Below are 17,299 nucleotides of genomic sequence, written 5' to 3' on the forward strand. Positions count from 1 at the left end.
CCAGTTTGTGTGGAGTGAGGCATGCTCAGAGCACACCTAGCAGATCAGGCAGAGGAATGTCTGTCTTCTCCTGGTTTGAGGACTGCACTGGAGCTTCGGTGTGAGACAGGCATATGGGTGTCTAGAGAAAGGCAGCATTGTGCATGCTTGGTAGCAGAAACTTAGGTACCTAGGGAACTTTTACAGCAAAAACATAGGCACCAAGTGAATTTAGGCACCTATAGTGTTAGGCAGCAGCCAAGCAGGGGTTTTGTGGATCAAGTGATACCCACAATGGGGACTTAGGTGCCTAAATATTGATCTCTTACATGACTGTGCATTGCACTGCCACTAGAACACAAAGTTATCCCTATAATACTTTTAATTTCAAGCAGTTACATGACCAAGTCAAGCACTACAGCACACATTTCAGTTTGGTTTGGATCATTGATTTTCCACTGTGCCTGCTTTATAAAATGCTTACAGTGAGAGAAAAAGAAAAATCTGCCCAATTTCATAAGTCTTCAACAGGTGCAAAGCTATTGTCTTGGGGGGCGGGGAGCGGGAACATCCTGCTGATTTATTTCTGCATATGTTAATGACTGTATAGTCTGGAGGGAGTTTCTACAAGACTGGCTAGCAAACTTACTGTTCCTTCTCCATTGCTTTATCTGGAAGAGAAGGGGAATTCCCTTGCATGAAATCAGGGTGTAAACCAAATCCTGCTGACATAAATCAGAGGGCTGAGCAAGTATTTACCTGTAAATTTCCGCTTCATACCTGAGAAGGAGAATCTCCTACAAAAATCATAAAAAAAACTTATTAAACATTTCACCAATACTGGAATGAAAATTGTGCCTGTTTATATAAGTGCTACATTGTACCCTTCTCTTTATTTGCCCATAACACCAACACAAAATAAAAAGAATGATATAAAAGGATAGAATGTAAATGAACAACCAGTAAACAATCCTGAAGTCCATGAACATGAAGTCATGTCTCACTGAAACGTCTGTTTTGTATTACTCCTTACTCAATCTTTTTGTCAGACAATCTAAATTATTGGGAATCTGAAAAACACTGGGTTGTTTAAGTCACCAAAACTAACCGAGGAATTTTTTCATATATGAAATTCACCTGAGAAGATTTCTGAACTTAGATGAAAAATATCTAAGGTGAGAACATACCTACATGTAGCATTTTTTTCATGCCTAAAATAATCTGTTTTTTTGCACTGTTTCACTGGAGAAATATAAATACCTAAACATGGGGTTTGGTGTATAACCTGACACAATGTATCTGACTTTCATTAATTTTGCAAACCTCTTTCTCCATATTTATGTACAAGTAATTTTCTAAAATATAATGTAAGACATACAGATGTTTTAAAGATCCGCATCAAGAATTTCAGCAACATGACAGCTTGCAATGTGAAACAGATACAGTCAAGATAAAGATACAGTCTAGCTTTTCATGTGATAAGGAACACGATGATGACCTTAAGGTCTGTGGTAAGGTTATGCAACAGAAGAATTGCTAAACCATTTGAATAGAAAATTAATGGAGAAAAATAAAAAAAAACCTGATCTTGAACTCATGGGTTGTGGATGAACTGGCCATTGGGGGAGGCTAGCCCCCAGCCCCTTCCCTTCTCTTCCCTTCCGCCCAAGACAATGAGTTGTTCTCATACTATTACCAGAAAAGTAGTCAGGTCAATCCAGAACTCAGTAATTTTACATGCTAAATAAGTCAACAAATATCATAGTGAGAAATATTGACTATCGGTGAGTTGATAGGTTAATTAAATTGCCCATTATGCAGACTGTTCATCTTTTTTGGGATATAACAGAAGCAGGGGTCAAAAGCAAGAAAAACTCTTTGCCTTAACCACTGACCTAGCATAGGAACACAATCCTCCATGGTGCACATCAAAGCAGGTCTTTCTCCCCAAGCAGCATCTGTCACAGCACATTTGTTCAGTAATGACCTGCAAGGAGAAAGTGGGTGAAGAAGGTGTCCAAGTGCCACTGCTCACATACATATGTTAATAGTTCTACAAGTCCATCAGATCAATGACAGTGTGGCCCAATGGCTGAGTAGCAACCTTGCCAGAATATTCTGTATCCTCACTGGTCCTGCCCTTCATGGGCAGACCATATTTTAAGGACACTTCAGAAAAGACGGAATTTAAATTACCTAGAATTTTCAAAGTACAACTTAGTGTAATATGAAAAACTAGCTAAAAAACTTGTTTTCTACCTTTGTTTAAATGAGACAGCTTTGGTAAAGACCTTTGTGTTGTTTAATGATAATTTAAGGTGATTAAATCCTACTTTATTTAAGTTTGAGGGCTTGTCTACTTGGAGAAACTGAGTAGCACAGTTGTAGTGGAATATTATTTCACTATAGCTACGCTGGTATAACTCCTCCATGTAGATGCTATTTTGGAATAAATGTGACCTTATTCCAAAATAGTGTGTCCACATGGGGGTAGGGGAATAATTATTCCACTATAGCTATGCTTATCAATTTCTCCATGTGGACAAATCCTAAAACTAAATCTTAACTATGGAGCTGCCAATGCACCTCATCAATGCTCTTCAACTCTTTGGTTTGCCCTCATACAGAGGTTCCCAAAGTGACTCAGCTGTTTACATGGTATTGGCTCTAGTTGTTTCCAGATGCTAAACTGTATTAAAAGATTGTATTGCATGTATTTGTATCTATCTTAATATTATTGTAGGTGATTGATGTACTTGCCAAGAAATTTCATGTAATTATACATGGGTGATCCATGAGAGTGGGAAGAGAGGTGAGCCACATGATCATAAACAGAAAGGGAGATCAGACAGTAAGATACTATCTCTAATAAGATATGGTCTACCCGATGGAAAACATTTGAAAATCCCTGCGTGTTTTACATTTTCTTAAATACAACAATCCAGCAAGCCATTGTTGTGTCCAGTTTTTATGCCTTTCTGTACAGTGGTAAGACATAATAATTTGTGCAGTAAGTTTTATTATATTGTCATTATTTTCTTGCCATGTGCCATCCCCAGTATTAACTTTTAATTTCTTTTCCCAGATCTCTCTACTGCTATGTTTGATCACTATATGAACAAAAAATACTTCTCTGGATTGTGGTTCCTTTTAAGAAAATGTATTGTTTCTGAAATGTTAGAGCAAACCAGTGCAGGACCCTACATGTTTCTAATGCAAATTTTACATTTATAGGATCAGTTGTAATTTGAAACCACGACCACTTTTGCTCCTTTGGGGCAGATAACTTGCTTAGTTGTATCATCCACAGACTGCTTGACCCAACTGGATTTTGGAGTTCTTCAAAATATTAAGACCCCAAAATAGGGGTTAAGTGGGACTTAAATGATACATAGGTAGGCCCTACCAAATTCATGGTCCATTTTGGAGACAGGATTTTTAAAATTGTAAATGTCACGATTTCAACTATTTACATCTGAAATTTCACAGTGTTGTAATTGTAGGGCTCCTGACCCAAAAAGGAGTTGTGGGGGGATTGCAAAGGTTATTGTAGGGGGGTTATGGTATTGATACCTTTACTTCTGTGCTGCTGCTGGCAGCGGTGCTGCTTTCAGAGCTCGGCAGCAGGAGAGCGGCAGAGAAGCCCAGCCCTGAAGGCAGAGTTGCTGCCAGCAGCAGTGCAGAAGGAAGGATGGCATGGTGTGGTATTGCCACCCTTACTTCTGTGCTACTGCCTGCAGAGCTGGGCCCTCAGTCAGTACTGCCACTCTCCTGCCGCCCAGCTCTGCAGGCAGCAGTGCAGAAGTAAGGGTGGCATGGTAAGGTACTGCCTCCTTTACTTCTGTGCTGCTGCTGGCGGGATGCTGCCTTCAGAGCTGGGCGCCCGGCCACCAGCCACTGCTCTCCGGCCATCCTGCTCTGAAGGCAGCGCAGAAGTAAGGATGACCATACTGCAGCCCCCCTAAAATAACCCTGCAACTCAATTTTGGGTCAGAACCCCCAATTTGAGAAATGCTGCTCTCCCCCATGAAAATCTCTATAGTATAGGGTAAAAGCACACAAAAGACCAGATTTCATGGTCCATGACACATTTTTCATAACTGTGAATTTGGTAGTGTCCTATACATAGGTGTTAGTCTGATCCTCTGTACAGAGGTGAATAAATTTCATCCTTAGGAAGTATATACTGTTATATCCTCCTAATGTGTAAGGGTATTTTTTGATAAACTCAGTTAAACACATCTGGCCTTTACACACTGGCTAACTCACAATACTGAGTTCACTTTCAAGGTATTTAAAGAAGCCTGCATATCTTATGATCTTTTCAGTTTTCACTAGGAAATTATTTTAGAATTTTGGGATTCTTGGACAACACCTTTATAATGGGCTGAACCAAAACAGCAATCTTAAACCCAAACCCAATATTAGGATTTGAGTTCAACTCTATAAACGATACATAAAAAGCTACTTGCTCACTTTATTCTCTCATGTAGTCCCACTGAGGTGGATGAAAGGGCTATTTGTGCAAAGCAGGTGAGGAGGATTTCAGCTCTAGAGGAGATTGGGTAAAAACAAGTGTTCAGTTATTTTCTTTTTTAAAATTATGTTAAAATCCGCTGGATCTAGATGAGTTTTCATTGCATAATATTTGTTAATGTTTCACATATTTTAAAAGCACAACTATGAGCATTTTAGAGAAGGGCTAGATGTAGGGTGACCAGATGACATGAAGAAAATATTGCAACACATGGGAGGGGGGGGGGGAGCAGGGAGTTCCACCAGCAGAGCAAAACAAAAAAAAACCAGGAGTGCAAAATATCGGGACAAACGCCTACATATTGGGACAGTCCCGATTTTATCAGGCCGTCTGGTCACCCTAGCTAGATGTAAAAATTTAGGGTGAAATCCTGGCTCCGCTGAGGTCAAAGATAAAACTCTCATTGACTTAAATGGGGAAAGAATTTCACCCTTTGTCTTTCTGCTACTTCTGTAAGCAGCTCTGTGGAAATCCTTCATATGCTATTTTGTAACTTAAATACAATATGCCTCAGTGAATCACAACAAATATCACAATTGCTTTCTACAGCAATGGCACACTAGGGGGACTATTTATCTGTTGTAGCACACTACTGTTAAAAAACAGCAACAAATTGAACTGACCCTTTCCTACACTGCAACTAACTGGTCCTACAGACAGATTTAAGTAAGCCATCTAAAAAGCATTAAATATTTTTGTGTGTGTGTGTGCACAAACCTTGGTACTACCAACCGATATTACCAAGTATACCTGTTTATTCACTTATTTAAAAAACTGATAGAGTTGCTCCTAAAATACATTTTATGGGATATTTCGATTTTTAAAAAACAAATTTAAAGTCATCATGAGAAATGTTATGCATAAATAAAACAGCAAATCTTGAAAATTTCCTCTTTTGATGGAAGACTTTCTCATGTAGAATGTGTTTTGTTTTTAGGAAGTCTCTCTCCCTATTGGGAGGAAGGCGTTTGTTTGTTTGTATATATTTATTTCAGAGAGACACTTAAAATCCTTCTGATACTCTTCCACCTAATTTTAATTCGTACCACTGTCACATGCTAACTCATATTTACATCGTTCTCAGGACAGTTTCAGATTTGCTAGGAGGAGCCTCCCGTTGGGTTAAATTCAATGCAGTTTTTATAATTTCTTGTTATAGCAGTGAAGGATTTTTCTGTGTGTTTAAAAGAGATAGGCAACATTTCATTGGGTTTTTTTTATAGCTTTTATTCAAATAGCCGTAACTTGACAAGCCTGCACTTAAGATGTCCCCTCCAAAGCAAAAGACAACTCTATTTCCTTGAGCTTCCAGGTACTGTTCTGCGCCTGCAAAATCAAACTTCTAAAATCCATGTTTGTAAAAAAACAACCAACCACAAACCCCCACAACAACACACACTTTCCAGAAAACTTCTTGGGCTTTGCTTTAAATGGACAACGTTCACGCAGGAGACTTTTCCAAGAAGAAAGTTTCTCACCCTCTCTAGTTTCTCTCTCGGGCCTCCTCCAACTTCACCTCCTTTTGCAGCTATGCATCCACCCCTGTAGTTCCCCTTACCAGGCTGCCCGTAGAGCGGACATAGGCTGTACCATCCTCCGAACTACAGATCCCAGGATCCCTCTCCCAAGCCCAACAACCTTCCTTCCTCCTCCCTGCCCTTGTTGTTGGAAAAGGCTCTGGCTGAGTTTCAGAGAAAGTCTCAGCTCCTCCACTGTGGACGGGGAGGGCGAGGCGGGCCGCAGAGGCCGCCGGTGGGGAGGAAGGGAAAGGGTAAGGGGTGGGGAAACCGTGTTCAACTGACAGCAGCAAAGGCCGATGGTGACGGTAGAAGACGGGGCTGGAGAGGCAGGACACTTGAATACCAGGGCAGATCCCTCCCCCCGAGCTAAGAGGGAGGGACCCCTCCTCCTGTCCGTGCCCAGTAGTCGCTGAGGCTCCCCCTCCCCTTCTAATCTCTGCGTTCGCTCGGTCGAACTCTGCTGGGAGCAGGATTCCAGCCCTCCCGCCCCTCTCAAGTCCCAGCGTTGCCGGGGTGGAACTTTGCCGGGCTCCACGTTCCAGCCCAGCCGGGAGGGGGAAGCCAGGGACACGAGCGCTGCCCGGGCGATTCCCGCCCCCTCCCAGCGCAGCAGCAGCTGGGGAGGAGGAAGGAGCCGCGCTAGGCAGCGGCGCTGAGATTTGCCAGGCAGGCAGCAGAGGGAGAGCAGCAAGGGAAGCCCCCGCGGTCCGTCCTCGCGCGGAAGCTGCAGCTAGTCCCCGCCGCGCGAGGCGGCTCTTGCGGCAGCCCGCAGGAGCGAGCCTGGCAGCGCTGCGGCGGGGTTGCTCCCCGGGACACGGGCGTTGAAGTTGCGGTGGCCCAGGCGGGGCGGCGGCCGCTGCTCCTCTGCCTGCTGTTTGTGTGACTCCGTGGCCGGAGGGGGAGAGCCGCCCCCTCCGTCCCGCTTCCCACTCCGCTGCCTCCGCTCCCCCGGCTCGGGCTGTTTGTGTGGGAGACACCCCCCTCCTTCGTTCCCTCCCCCCGTCCGCCTCCTCCCCTCTCCCCAGAGCCGGAGGAGGCCGGAGCGGGCGCGGTGCGGCTGCTGCTGTGTCTCTGGGGCTCTCTCGGCCCGGCCCGGCCCGGCCGCGCCGCTGCTACGGACAGAGGAATCCCCCCAGCGGGAAGGCGGCGCAACCATGAGCGGCGGGGAGGTGGTTTGCTCGGGCTGGCTCCGAAAGTCCCCGCCGGAGAAGAAGTTGAAGCGATACGTGAGTGCATTCACCGTACGGCGTATCCCCTGGGCTGGCTGGCGTCCCTCCCCCTCCTCGCCCTGCCTCGCTCTCCCGTCCCGGCTGCCTTCGTCCCTCTCTGCCTGGTTCTCCTTCCTCCCCGCCCGGCACCTTGCCCCGCTGCGCTCGCTCCTTCCCTGCCCGCTGCTCTCCTCTCTCTGCCCTCTTGTAGCATGGTGGAGTTACTGTGTTGACAACAGAGACTTTCTGTCGGCTGGCACCGCACAGCTCCTTTGGCTTTCACACCTTTCTTTCTTTCTTTCTTTCTTTACTGCCAAGTACGCAGTTCAGTTTGATGTCAGTTAGGAAAGGACCCTGAGCGGCCAGATCTTTTATCTTGGTTTTATTGCCTTGCTAAGGGAGCGAGGGGCGGAGTTGTTCCCTTTAGATCCTCTCAAGTTATGTCTTTTAAATGTAAACACTGGCTAGTCTTTTCCTAGAGCCACTGTACAGCTCACTCAGTGGGGCTGGAGGAAGATAAAACCCTAGTTCATCGGTAGATATTGCAAATAGAAAGTTGTTCTTTACAGGGCAATTGCAACTTTGTGCAACAGTGATCTTTCCTACAGGTATCTGGGAAGCACTTTTACTCCCCTCCTGAGTACAGCTCACATGAGGGAACCTTTTCACCTTCAGAACTCCTGGCTTACATATTGAAAAGAAAAGAAAAACAATGTTTCTTTTTTATAGAATTCTGCTGTTGCTCATAAGTAAATATTCTAACAGACTGTAGCAGAGATGACATTTAAGTTGCATGAAAATGGTGCTTGTTTGCTGAGAGGGCGAATTTCTTGACACAGGACCAGCAATGCTGTCGTAGCTCTATAGGCTTTCGGAGACGCTGTCAAGTCACGTAGGATGGATGCATGGTGCCAGAAGTGATCTTTCTTGAGGTCCTTCCCATGGCACCAAAGTGGCTTGCATGGTATCTGTATAATTGGTACAAGATGCTATTTCTTCACTTAGGCATTTTTAGGTTTCATTTAAATAGAAGATGAACTTTGAAGGTGCCACTCTTATTGAAGCAGACAGACTACTTGAGAATCAGCAAACACAGCTTGTCATGGCACAATATTTCTTTTTATTGATGTCTTCATGACCACTTTCCAAAGAGGAAAGAGAGAAGTGAACTTTAGTTGCTGTCATTGAGTTTTTAAATTACAAGGAGTTTGTTAAACAAGACTTCCCTGTGTTTTAAGATAAAAGCTATTTCAGGCCCCAGTCCTGTCCTATTGGAGTGAATGGTAAAAGTCCCATTGACTATAGTATTGCAGGATCAGACTTTCAATGAGAATATTGTGGTGGTGTATAAAACCTTTATATCTTTCCTACAGAATTGGGCACTGGGTCTATATAGGTATTCATTTTTTTTGAACTGTTAGGGCACTGGTAAAAGTATAGTATAATTAGTACAGTGGCAGTGATTGAGGTATCAAGTGATCTAATCTTTTAAGTTTGACTAGTTTTCTACAGGAAAAGTAAAGTCGCACACAATTTTGCTGTCTCTTGATGGAAGAGGTTATTAACAGTTAAGAACTTGATACAGTAAATCATAGATAACCTTACTCGAGAGGTTGGACTTTTCCATATTATTGAGGTGTTTTTTTGAATGAATTAGTGGCTGCACTGCTAAATTAAAATAATGCACATTGCATTAGAAGAAAACTCCAGTGAATAATAAATACTTATTTAGCTGTCTAAGGTATTATAACTGTATAAGCATACATACATTTCAGACTCTCCAGTCAGTGGGACTGTTGTCCTTCTCGGGGATCTGCCATCTTAATCCTACTGTCCAACAGAAACTCTGTTTGATCTAAAGTAGGCTCGAAACAGTTTTCATTGGCATTAAAAAAACATAAATCTCACTTTGAGTTGATGTAAGTTACATATTATTATAAAAATGCTGGTTGAGTTAACTGTTTAAAAAATTAAGTTAATGAAAAGATCACTTGAGATATTTTAATGATTATACCCTTCTTTATAATATAGGATCATATGTTACACAATAGTGTTCCTTTAACTGGTCCGCCCTGAAAAGTAGTCATCCCTGTGTTTTCAGTTAATATCACTTAAAGATCTGCTTTTTGAACCTGTATAGAATGAAGATGGCATGTAGGGGGTAAGGGCAAGCTTCCAGTAACTTTACTGTAGCTTAGTTGGTACCACTCTTGTCTAGACTGTAGGACAGAAAGCCATAAATTTAAATCCTACAACCATATTAGCTGACACAACAGCAACAGAAGAGGAGGGGCTGTTTAAGGGATAGGTTAAAATAAGGTTCCTTCTGCTTGTCTGTGGTGCCTGGTGAATTGTTAGATAAAAGATTCTCAAGTCCATGTTTGTAACCTTGATATCATGATCAAGGTTCTTTGTCCAAATAAAAAGGCTGTTAGTAAAAATTCACAGAGTTGGACCTAAGTGCTCTATGACTGATGCAGATTTGTCTATCCTAACAATAACTACATCTTTGTGAAGCAGCATAAAAAGTTATATAAAGCTGCATTTTATATTGGTGACATTTCAGAAGGCTTCCTCAGAAGGAAGAGAGAGGAATAAATTTTCACTGGAAAAGTATGTTTTTGCAACACATACTTTTCACATATATATGGAACACTGTAACTTCATGCCTTGTTAGTTAATGCACACAAATGTTGGGGCAAATCCAAGAGTCCATCTGGGAAGGGAGATAGGAAATCTGAAATTGCAGATGTTAAATCTGGTTTTAGTGCTAAGCTTTAGGGAGGGTGAGAAAGAACACTTTGAAGCTAGTGCACAGACATATGGTCCATGGGGTTTTTCAGGGTTTTTTTTTTTAAACAGTCTGACATTGTACTAAAGACAATTTCCAAGCATTTGAAGTCCTAACAAGAAGTAACTGTTTTAGGAATGGAAAATCAGTTTCTTGGATGCAGGTGTCTTTCCCCATAAAAAAGCAGAAATGTTTTTATTGTTAGTTCACGTCTTTGCTAGGAAACTAAATTCCTTACTTATAGCTATTGTCATCAGCAGTGGGTTCACTTGAACTGGCACTGGAAATAGTCTAGTTGCTGGCATAGATGGGACAATCATTTTCAGTGGTATTGTAAAGAGCATGATTGCTCATTCAGGCAAACCCACTGCTGACAGCGGTTGTCAACAGTGGGCCAGCTTCCTGATGTAGATGTGGCTTTAGAGGGATGCATTTCTCAGCCCCTCTATTTACTTCTTTAACATGCATTAAGTACTTTTTAGTCATCTGCTTAAGTTCTGCAAAATGGGGAGAGGGGCTAAACATATAGGAGGAAGCTAGTGTCAGAGAGAATGGGTCTAAATCCTGTGTCAATTATGATAGTTGCTACTTGTATGAATAAGGTAAAGTAGGATTTGGTTCCTGGTTGGGATGGAGGGAGGCTGAGCTCTGTTCGTTTTGTTTTCCTTTGTGTTGCTCTCTGACCACTCTTAACTTTTGTAAAATGAGGAAGGTAAGTCTTTTGAAACTACTTTTGTTCACTTCATTTTTATCTTTCCCATTTCTTCAATTTTAAAAGCACACAAAGAACATTTTCCTCAACTCCATTTTTTTAAAGATTAAAAATTCAGCTTTCATCATTTTACTGCTGAACTGTGGTTTTGCTGCGGATTCTCTGTTTGTGTGCCAGTTCACACATCAGGGGAGCCTGTGTATTGGTAGCAGTATAGAGGATTTTAAATATCCATATGTTGACAAGTTAGATGTAGGGGCGGAGAATTGCCAGTTTGGGGGGTGGAGTGGGGTGAGGGGAGGACCTTTATGAATACTGTGCAAGGATTACTAAATTTTTCATTAGTTTAATGGCTAAAAGGACAGTTTTACTTCCCTCCATTGCTCCTAAATTTAGGGTTCACTGTGGCAACTCCTTAATTAAATATGCTGAAAATCAGAAATCTTTGTGCTGCATTTCCTGATATTTACTTTTACATACCAGTGAGCCTCCAGTTGTATACAGTGTTTGGTGCTTTATGTTATTTCAAATCCAATGTGGAGTTGTTAGCTTAGATTTTTTTTATTGTGAGTTACTGCTGTTTTAAAGTGAGAATTTATGCATCCCAGTTTGAGTAAAATGCTTGCTGTTCTGTAGTAGTTAAAATTTTGCCTATAAAACAAATAAGTCAGGCAGTTTTGATCCAGACCAGACTTTGTATCTCAGTTCAATTTCTGGTTTTAACATCTTGTATTTTAGGCAGCTTGGATGGATGATTAAGCATTACCTTACTTACTCCTGGGGGATTCTGTGCCAAACAATTAAAAATTCTGTACCAAAAATTAAAAATTCTGCATATAATATTTGTAATTCTGCAAAATTCTGCTTATTTTATTTGTCAATATAATCATACCATTTTCAATTATTTTGGTAATTTATTTCAAAATACCCGTCAGCAAGGATGTCTGTAACAATGCAAACAACAAAAAATATTCCATTTTTTTTTTTGACAAAAAGATTATTTACTAGGCATATTAAAACAGAACTTTGAGTAATTAAACTACAATACAGAAACATATTTTCCGCACCCCTCAGAAGCAGTTGAAAGGCTCGCAGGAGTCATGGGTAATAGAGGAGATGGGGGAGAGGGAAGGAGCCTGGGAGAAAACCTGGCAGGTTGTTGGGTGTGGATGGAAGAAGTATGGAGCAGGTTTTGCGGGCGGGGGGGAGAGAGGAGGGATTGTTAGTGAGTTGGAGAGCCTCCCCCATGCAGACCCTGGCTGACCCCGAGCCTTTCCCATTCAGTCAGGCACATCTTGCCCTGTTCCCAGGTGTCCCTGAAGCCCCCTAACCGCCCTCCCAATGTGGCCTTGCAGCACCCCTTCCATTCAGCCCTGGCTCAGTGCTGTCACCCCACTAGTTCCTGAGCCAGCACCCCAGTCTGTTGTCCCCCCCCCCACTAGTCCTTCTGAACCACAGTCTGTGATTTCCCCCCAGCAGCCCTGTGTGCCCCACTCTCTGTCCTAACCTGGCTCCACGGGCAGGGCACTGTGATGAATGCAGCCAGCTGCTCGCTGTTCTGGTGGGTGAAAGGCAGAACTGCATCATTTCTCAGGATGTATTTTCTGCAGTGAAAAAATTCTGTGCCGGACATTAATTCTGTACATGCGCAGTGGCGCAGAATTCCCCCGGGAGTAATTACTAATGCTACTCTAAGATACTGTAAGTACTGATGGCAGTAGAAATGGAAGATCTTCTTATTGGCTTACTCAGAAGTTCTTTAGGTATTTGTGTGATCAGTCCTAGTCTTCCATCTTAAGTAGTACTTTGATGGCCAAAGATTTGGGAGTTAAGAACACTTCTTCATCAGAAAAAAAGTTTTGGAAGTACATATAACAGTTGTGATAAGATATAAACCAAAGTGGCTGAAGAACTTTTTATTTTTGGAATGCATCTATTAATTTAAAACCTATTCTGATGGTTGCTGCAGTGAAAATTGGGAGCAAATCCACTGAAGTCAGTGGAGTTAAACCAGTGTAGAATTAGAGGAAGTGAGATCAGAGTAAGTTTGCAGCCCTTCATTTGCAACTGATGTCATAAATCAGTATTCACATTATACTTATTAATTTTGAGGTAATCTAGTAACTCTTTGAGATGTTTTGATATTTTGGGTTTGATCCTGCCCCTCCTCCTGTAGGAGTTGCTGAACACCGTGCAGGATTGAGCCCCAGCATTGCAGTGTAACGTGGAAGTTAATTTGTCTCATTATGTAGTGTTTTTAAAATATAAGGCATGTAATTCCAACATAAGCCTACAAAATGTATGTGTGTTCTGCTATAAAATACAGTTTCAGGCTGAAGTCAGTCCAGAATCTGTATCACCTATAAAAAGAAATATTTGATTATTTGAATATATATGTGTAATATACAGGCATTAATATACATGTCTAGAAGATAACTGGCTCAGAAGATTTATGCTTTTGTATTTTGTTTGCTGTTTATGCTTGTATAATTTGAAATTCTCTTTGGCGGTCCATTGGTACATTATCTCTTTGTGTATGTTTGTTCTGTGCACGCTTATACCAATATGCTTTGGGAAGTGGCTGCTATACAGTCTCTTCATATGAACCTCCATTCACATTTTTGGTACATCTTATATGTTTAACGCTTGTAGATGTCAAAGCTTCTTTAAGATTCTAGAGAACTGTATATGAGAAAAGAGAAAAGGTAATAAATGAGATGAGCCCTTCCCAGTACCTTAAATTGTTAACCTCTGCCGTATTCAGACACAACTTGGTGAGTTAAACTCAACAGTTAGCCCTAATTTGGAAAGGGTTGTTTTACAATCTCATGTCAACCTTTTCTCAGTTGCCATTTGTGATTTAATTCAGGTCATGCATTGTTTTGTCTTCAAATTCTTGTCTTTTTTTCAGTGAATATCACACATGTTCTTTTTGTATATAGTTTAGCAAATAATCTCATTTCCACATTCCAGCTATAGTCAAATACTTTCTATGTAAAAACTTCTATTCTAGCCCCAAGGCCTGTTCCTCCTCCTTCCCTTTATCATATGCTCTGTAGAAAAATCAGACTGTTGCATTTTGATGTCTGTAAAAGAAAGCAAACTAAATGTAACAATTTCAAATATTTCCTTTGGGGATAAAACAGAATTGTGTTGTTTTGTACACAAAATAAAGCCACAGTGCTGTGTACTGTAGATACTTTGTGTCTTTCTGAGTCAGGAGAGTGAGATTGATGTCCAAAGTAAGCTGAAGATATGTCCAAAGTATGCTGAGATAGAAAAGCACTTACTACCAATATTTCTCCATTGAAAAGTCTTTCAGTTTTTATGTAATATAATATACACTGACATATACCGTTAGTCTTAATGTTTTATACCTTACTAGTATAAGAACCGGTTAGACAAAAATCTAATCAACTAGTAACGTAACTGACAAACTAAATTCATTCAAGCCAAGTTTAGACAGATTTTAGTACCTACATTAGAGGCTTGCACTGGTCAAATTAAATTGCTGATTTAAAGATTTGGTTAAATTGCTGCAACTTCATGGTGAAATTCTGCTGCAGTCAAATCAATGGAAGTTTTGCCATTGACTTCAGTAGACCGAGGACTTCACCCCAGTGTGTAGGTAGGCCTTACCTTACTTAATGAATAAGATTGCGTGGATCTAAGAGACTCTTTCTGGATCCCAGGACTTGGAGGCTGCAAAACAACATCTATACCTCCCTGCACAGATTTCAGCCTATTCACACGAAGAGAAGTCCTTGAACACTGAAGGAAACTTAAGTCACCTCGTGTGGCTCTAACCCAGGGGTGGGCAAACTACAGCCCATGAGCTGGATCTGGCCCCTCAGGGCTTTGGATCTGGCCTGCTGGATTGCCCCCTGTGGCGCTGCGGGCCCCGCTCTTCTTTCAGAAGTGGCCAGCACCACTTCCCTGTGGCCCCCGGGGTGTGGGGTAGCAGAGGGCTCTGTGCAGTGGATGGAATAGCATATTACTGGTATCAGTTTTTCTTCTGAGGTGCTGAACAGCAGTTGTTCCTACACCTTGAATGTTCACTTACAAAGGTCTTGTCTACGTTACAAATGCTTTCCTGATATAGTTATATCACAGAGCCCTTTGGTGTAGACACAGCATATTCTGACAGAAAGAGGTTTTTTGTCAGCATAGTAACACTACTTCCCCTAACAACTTTAGTTATGCTGAGAGAAGCACTTTTGTGTTTGCATAGCTGCATCTATGGGGGGGGGAGTGGGGGCAAGGAGGTTTGCTGGCAAAGCTGTGCCCAGTAGGGGGTGAGGTTTTTTTCACTCTCTTGACTGACATAGCTATGCCAGCATAATTTAGACCTGGCCCTGGTCTCACAAGGCACAATCCTATCACCCATCCTAGTTAACATATATGTTAAACCATTAGAGAAGATCACAAAATGCAATAGATTTAAATTCCAGTTATATGCATATGATGTCTAGTTCTGCATTCCTTTCATGTCAGATAGATAGAAAAAAGATCCCCACCACCTATATTTTCCAGGGCAGGAGTGAGGGAAGCAGTTGGCTGAAATTAAATGTAAGTAAGATGGAAGTGATGTTCGTGGGAAGAGGAAAATGGCTTGGAGAACAGGATAAAACCATAACACTTACCTGTCTTATATAGTCCTTGATTGTCAGTGAGCTGCGATCTTGGGTTCCTTTGAAATGATACCTAGATAGCATAAACAGCCAGTAATGCCATTTCCCATCTTTAGTTGACAAAGAGTCTTTTAGGGAAGGAAATTCCTAGGGGTATGATCTACCCTTTTTTTGGCTTTCTTCTTTTGCATTCATCAGCCTACTGCTTAAAAAAAGGCCAGCAACTTGTTTACAATGCACTTTTAACAATTAAAAATTTATGACTTGAAGTGATTGCTGGATCACTTTCTGCTTTTTAGTTTTCTAGCTTCACTGTTGAATTTTAAAGTGTGTCTTTGTAAGTGTGTCTTTGTATTGGGTCAGATGATCAGAGTCAAATATAGTCTCTTTCTCAGCATAGACCCATAACACATCTTTCTCATTGTTTTTGCTTTGACAAAAAGCCTGTGGTAGAGATTAAAGGGACACTGTCAACTTGAAAGCTAGTAATTTAAAAAAAAAAGTCAAATATTTTCAGTACTACAACTGTCCCTGAGTGTCTCTCTGGAGAGCATGTTTTTGTTTTACAGTCAGGCATTTAGCAGGGGAAACAGTAGATACAAAGTGTGGAAAATGTAAAGAGCAAACAAACTAAAAAAACAGAGGAAAAATTTTCTTTACTCTTTCGTTCATAGTAGTCTTGCACGTTTTGACAATGGTAAGTTTAAAAAGATAGTCACATGATTTTCTTATTTTAAACTAACAGTGTCCCTTTAAAGTCAGTCTGCTGTAATGAATAGTCATCTAATTATCAAGAGAAGCACTTTAACTTGTACAATCTGCAGAAGGGCATTTCTTCAAAATGCACATTTCATTGCTCTGAATTCTGTGTACGCAATGCTTTGTGAGGAGTGAATTACTGTGTGTGTGTACAGTTGAATTTGCTAGTTTGATTGTGACCTTACAAAGGGAATCCAGCTCCTAAAGTTTATAAACTTGTATGTTTAAACCAGCATTTTCTTTTGATTACCATGTTACTTTAGAAAAAAATCATCATCTTGGAATCTAGCAAGAGTACAAACAGTGTTGTCTCAGGAGGATGCTGATTCATCCTTAATTGCTAATTTTGATTCTTTCTTAATTCTTTTTTATTCTTGGCTGGATTATTGCAATTTATTTTCCCCCAAATTTGTCTGGATTATTTACTCCTTATAAATTACAGTTTAATCCAAGATCTGCAGATAATGCATGGTCAGTGTTTCTCAGCATGGTATACCAGTGTTACAATCTTTTGTACTAGCTTTCAGTGAAATAGCAGATTAATTTTGAATATACTCTGATTTTAAGTCTCCAGTTTTGGAAACCTATTAAGTGAGTTCTTAAAAATTATTGTGGATGTTAGGGATACATCTAATTGCATCTTTATATCTTAGCTACAGTTACTAAACCAACAACTCAACAGTTGCGTCATATTTTTCTTTCATTTTAGCACCTCAGGTTTTGCCAGGGTAGTTAGTTAATTTGGAGCAATTAAAACCTGGTGGTCAGTACACATGGAACTAATGGAGTAATCATATGCCCTTCTAAAATCTGCTACTTATGGCCAGTGTGACTTGTGCGTTTAAAAAAAAAAAAGCATATACATCGTAATGTGGCTATGTAAAAGGCAGTAGAAGAATGGTTGACAAAACAGGGAGCGTGGTGGTGCTCCTGGTAAATGGCATGATGGGATGGTGTACTGCTCTTCCACTTCTGGAAATCTGGGTTCAATGCCCATCTTTGGTCATAAGTGAAAATGTTTTTGGAAGTCTTATCTTGAAAAGACCGACTTGTTGACAGAATGGGCAGAGGGGGTGTTAATTGACCATATCTGCTCCGCACTCTCCTCTGATAGCTCTTTTGTGGAGTCTATGGAGCGTCTACACTGCAATTAAACCCCCCC

The 17,299-nt window shown here is 41.2% G+C and overlaps 2 protein-coding genes across 5 annotated transcripts in view; one reads left to right on the forward strand and one right to left on the reverse strand.

Annotated features, from left to right (window-relative positions):
* Window positions 1-360: 360 nt before the first annotated feature.
* On the reverse strand, window positions 361-7,192 carry LOC120406145 (translation initiation factor IF-2-like). Its single transcript, XM_039540492.1, has 6 exons — window positions 7,065-7,192; window positions 6,319-6,825; window positions 4,456-4,530; window positions 1,875-1,966; window positions 760-776; window positions 361-650 (listed from the first exon to the last, which is right to left on the reverse strand). The coding sequence occupies exons 1-6, from the start codon at window positions 7,190-7,192 to the stop codon at window positions 519-521; spliced, it is 951 nt and encodes a 316-aa protein (XP_039396426.1). The 3' UTR covers window positions 361-518.
* The window catches only part of GAB1 (GRB2 associated binding protein 1), a 137,548-nt gene continuing 127,028 nt past the window's right edge, over window positions 6,780-17,299 (forward strand). For 2 of the 4 annotated variants that reach the window (XM_039542278.1, XM_039542277.1), the window contains exon 1: window positions 7,060-7,262. In XM_039542278.1, coding sequence (XP_039398212.1) covers window positions 7,191-7,262 — 72 coding nt within the window. In that variant the 5' untranslated portion in view covers window positions 7,060-7,190. Of the gene's footprint in view, window positions 7,263-17,299 lie in introns of all 4 variants that reach the window. The other 2 variants (XM_039542279.1, XM_039542280.1) reach the window with 2 other exon arrangements.

This window comes from Mauremys reevesii, linkage group 5, assembly GCF_016161935.1.
Source record: "Mauremys reevesii isolate NIE-2019 linkage group 5, ASM1616193v1, whole genome shotgun sequence".
Taxonomy (NCBI): Eukaryota; Metazoa; Chordata; order Testudines; family Geoemydidae; genus Mauremys; species Mauremys reevesii.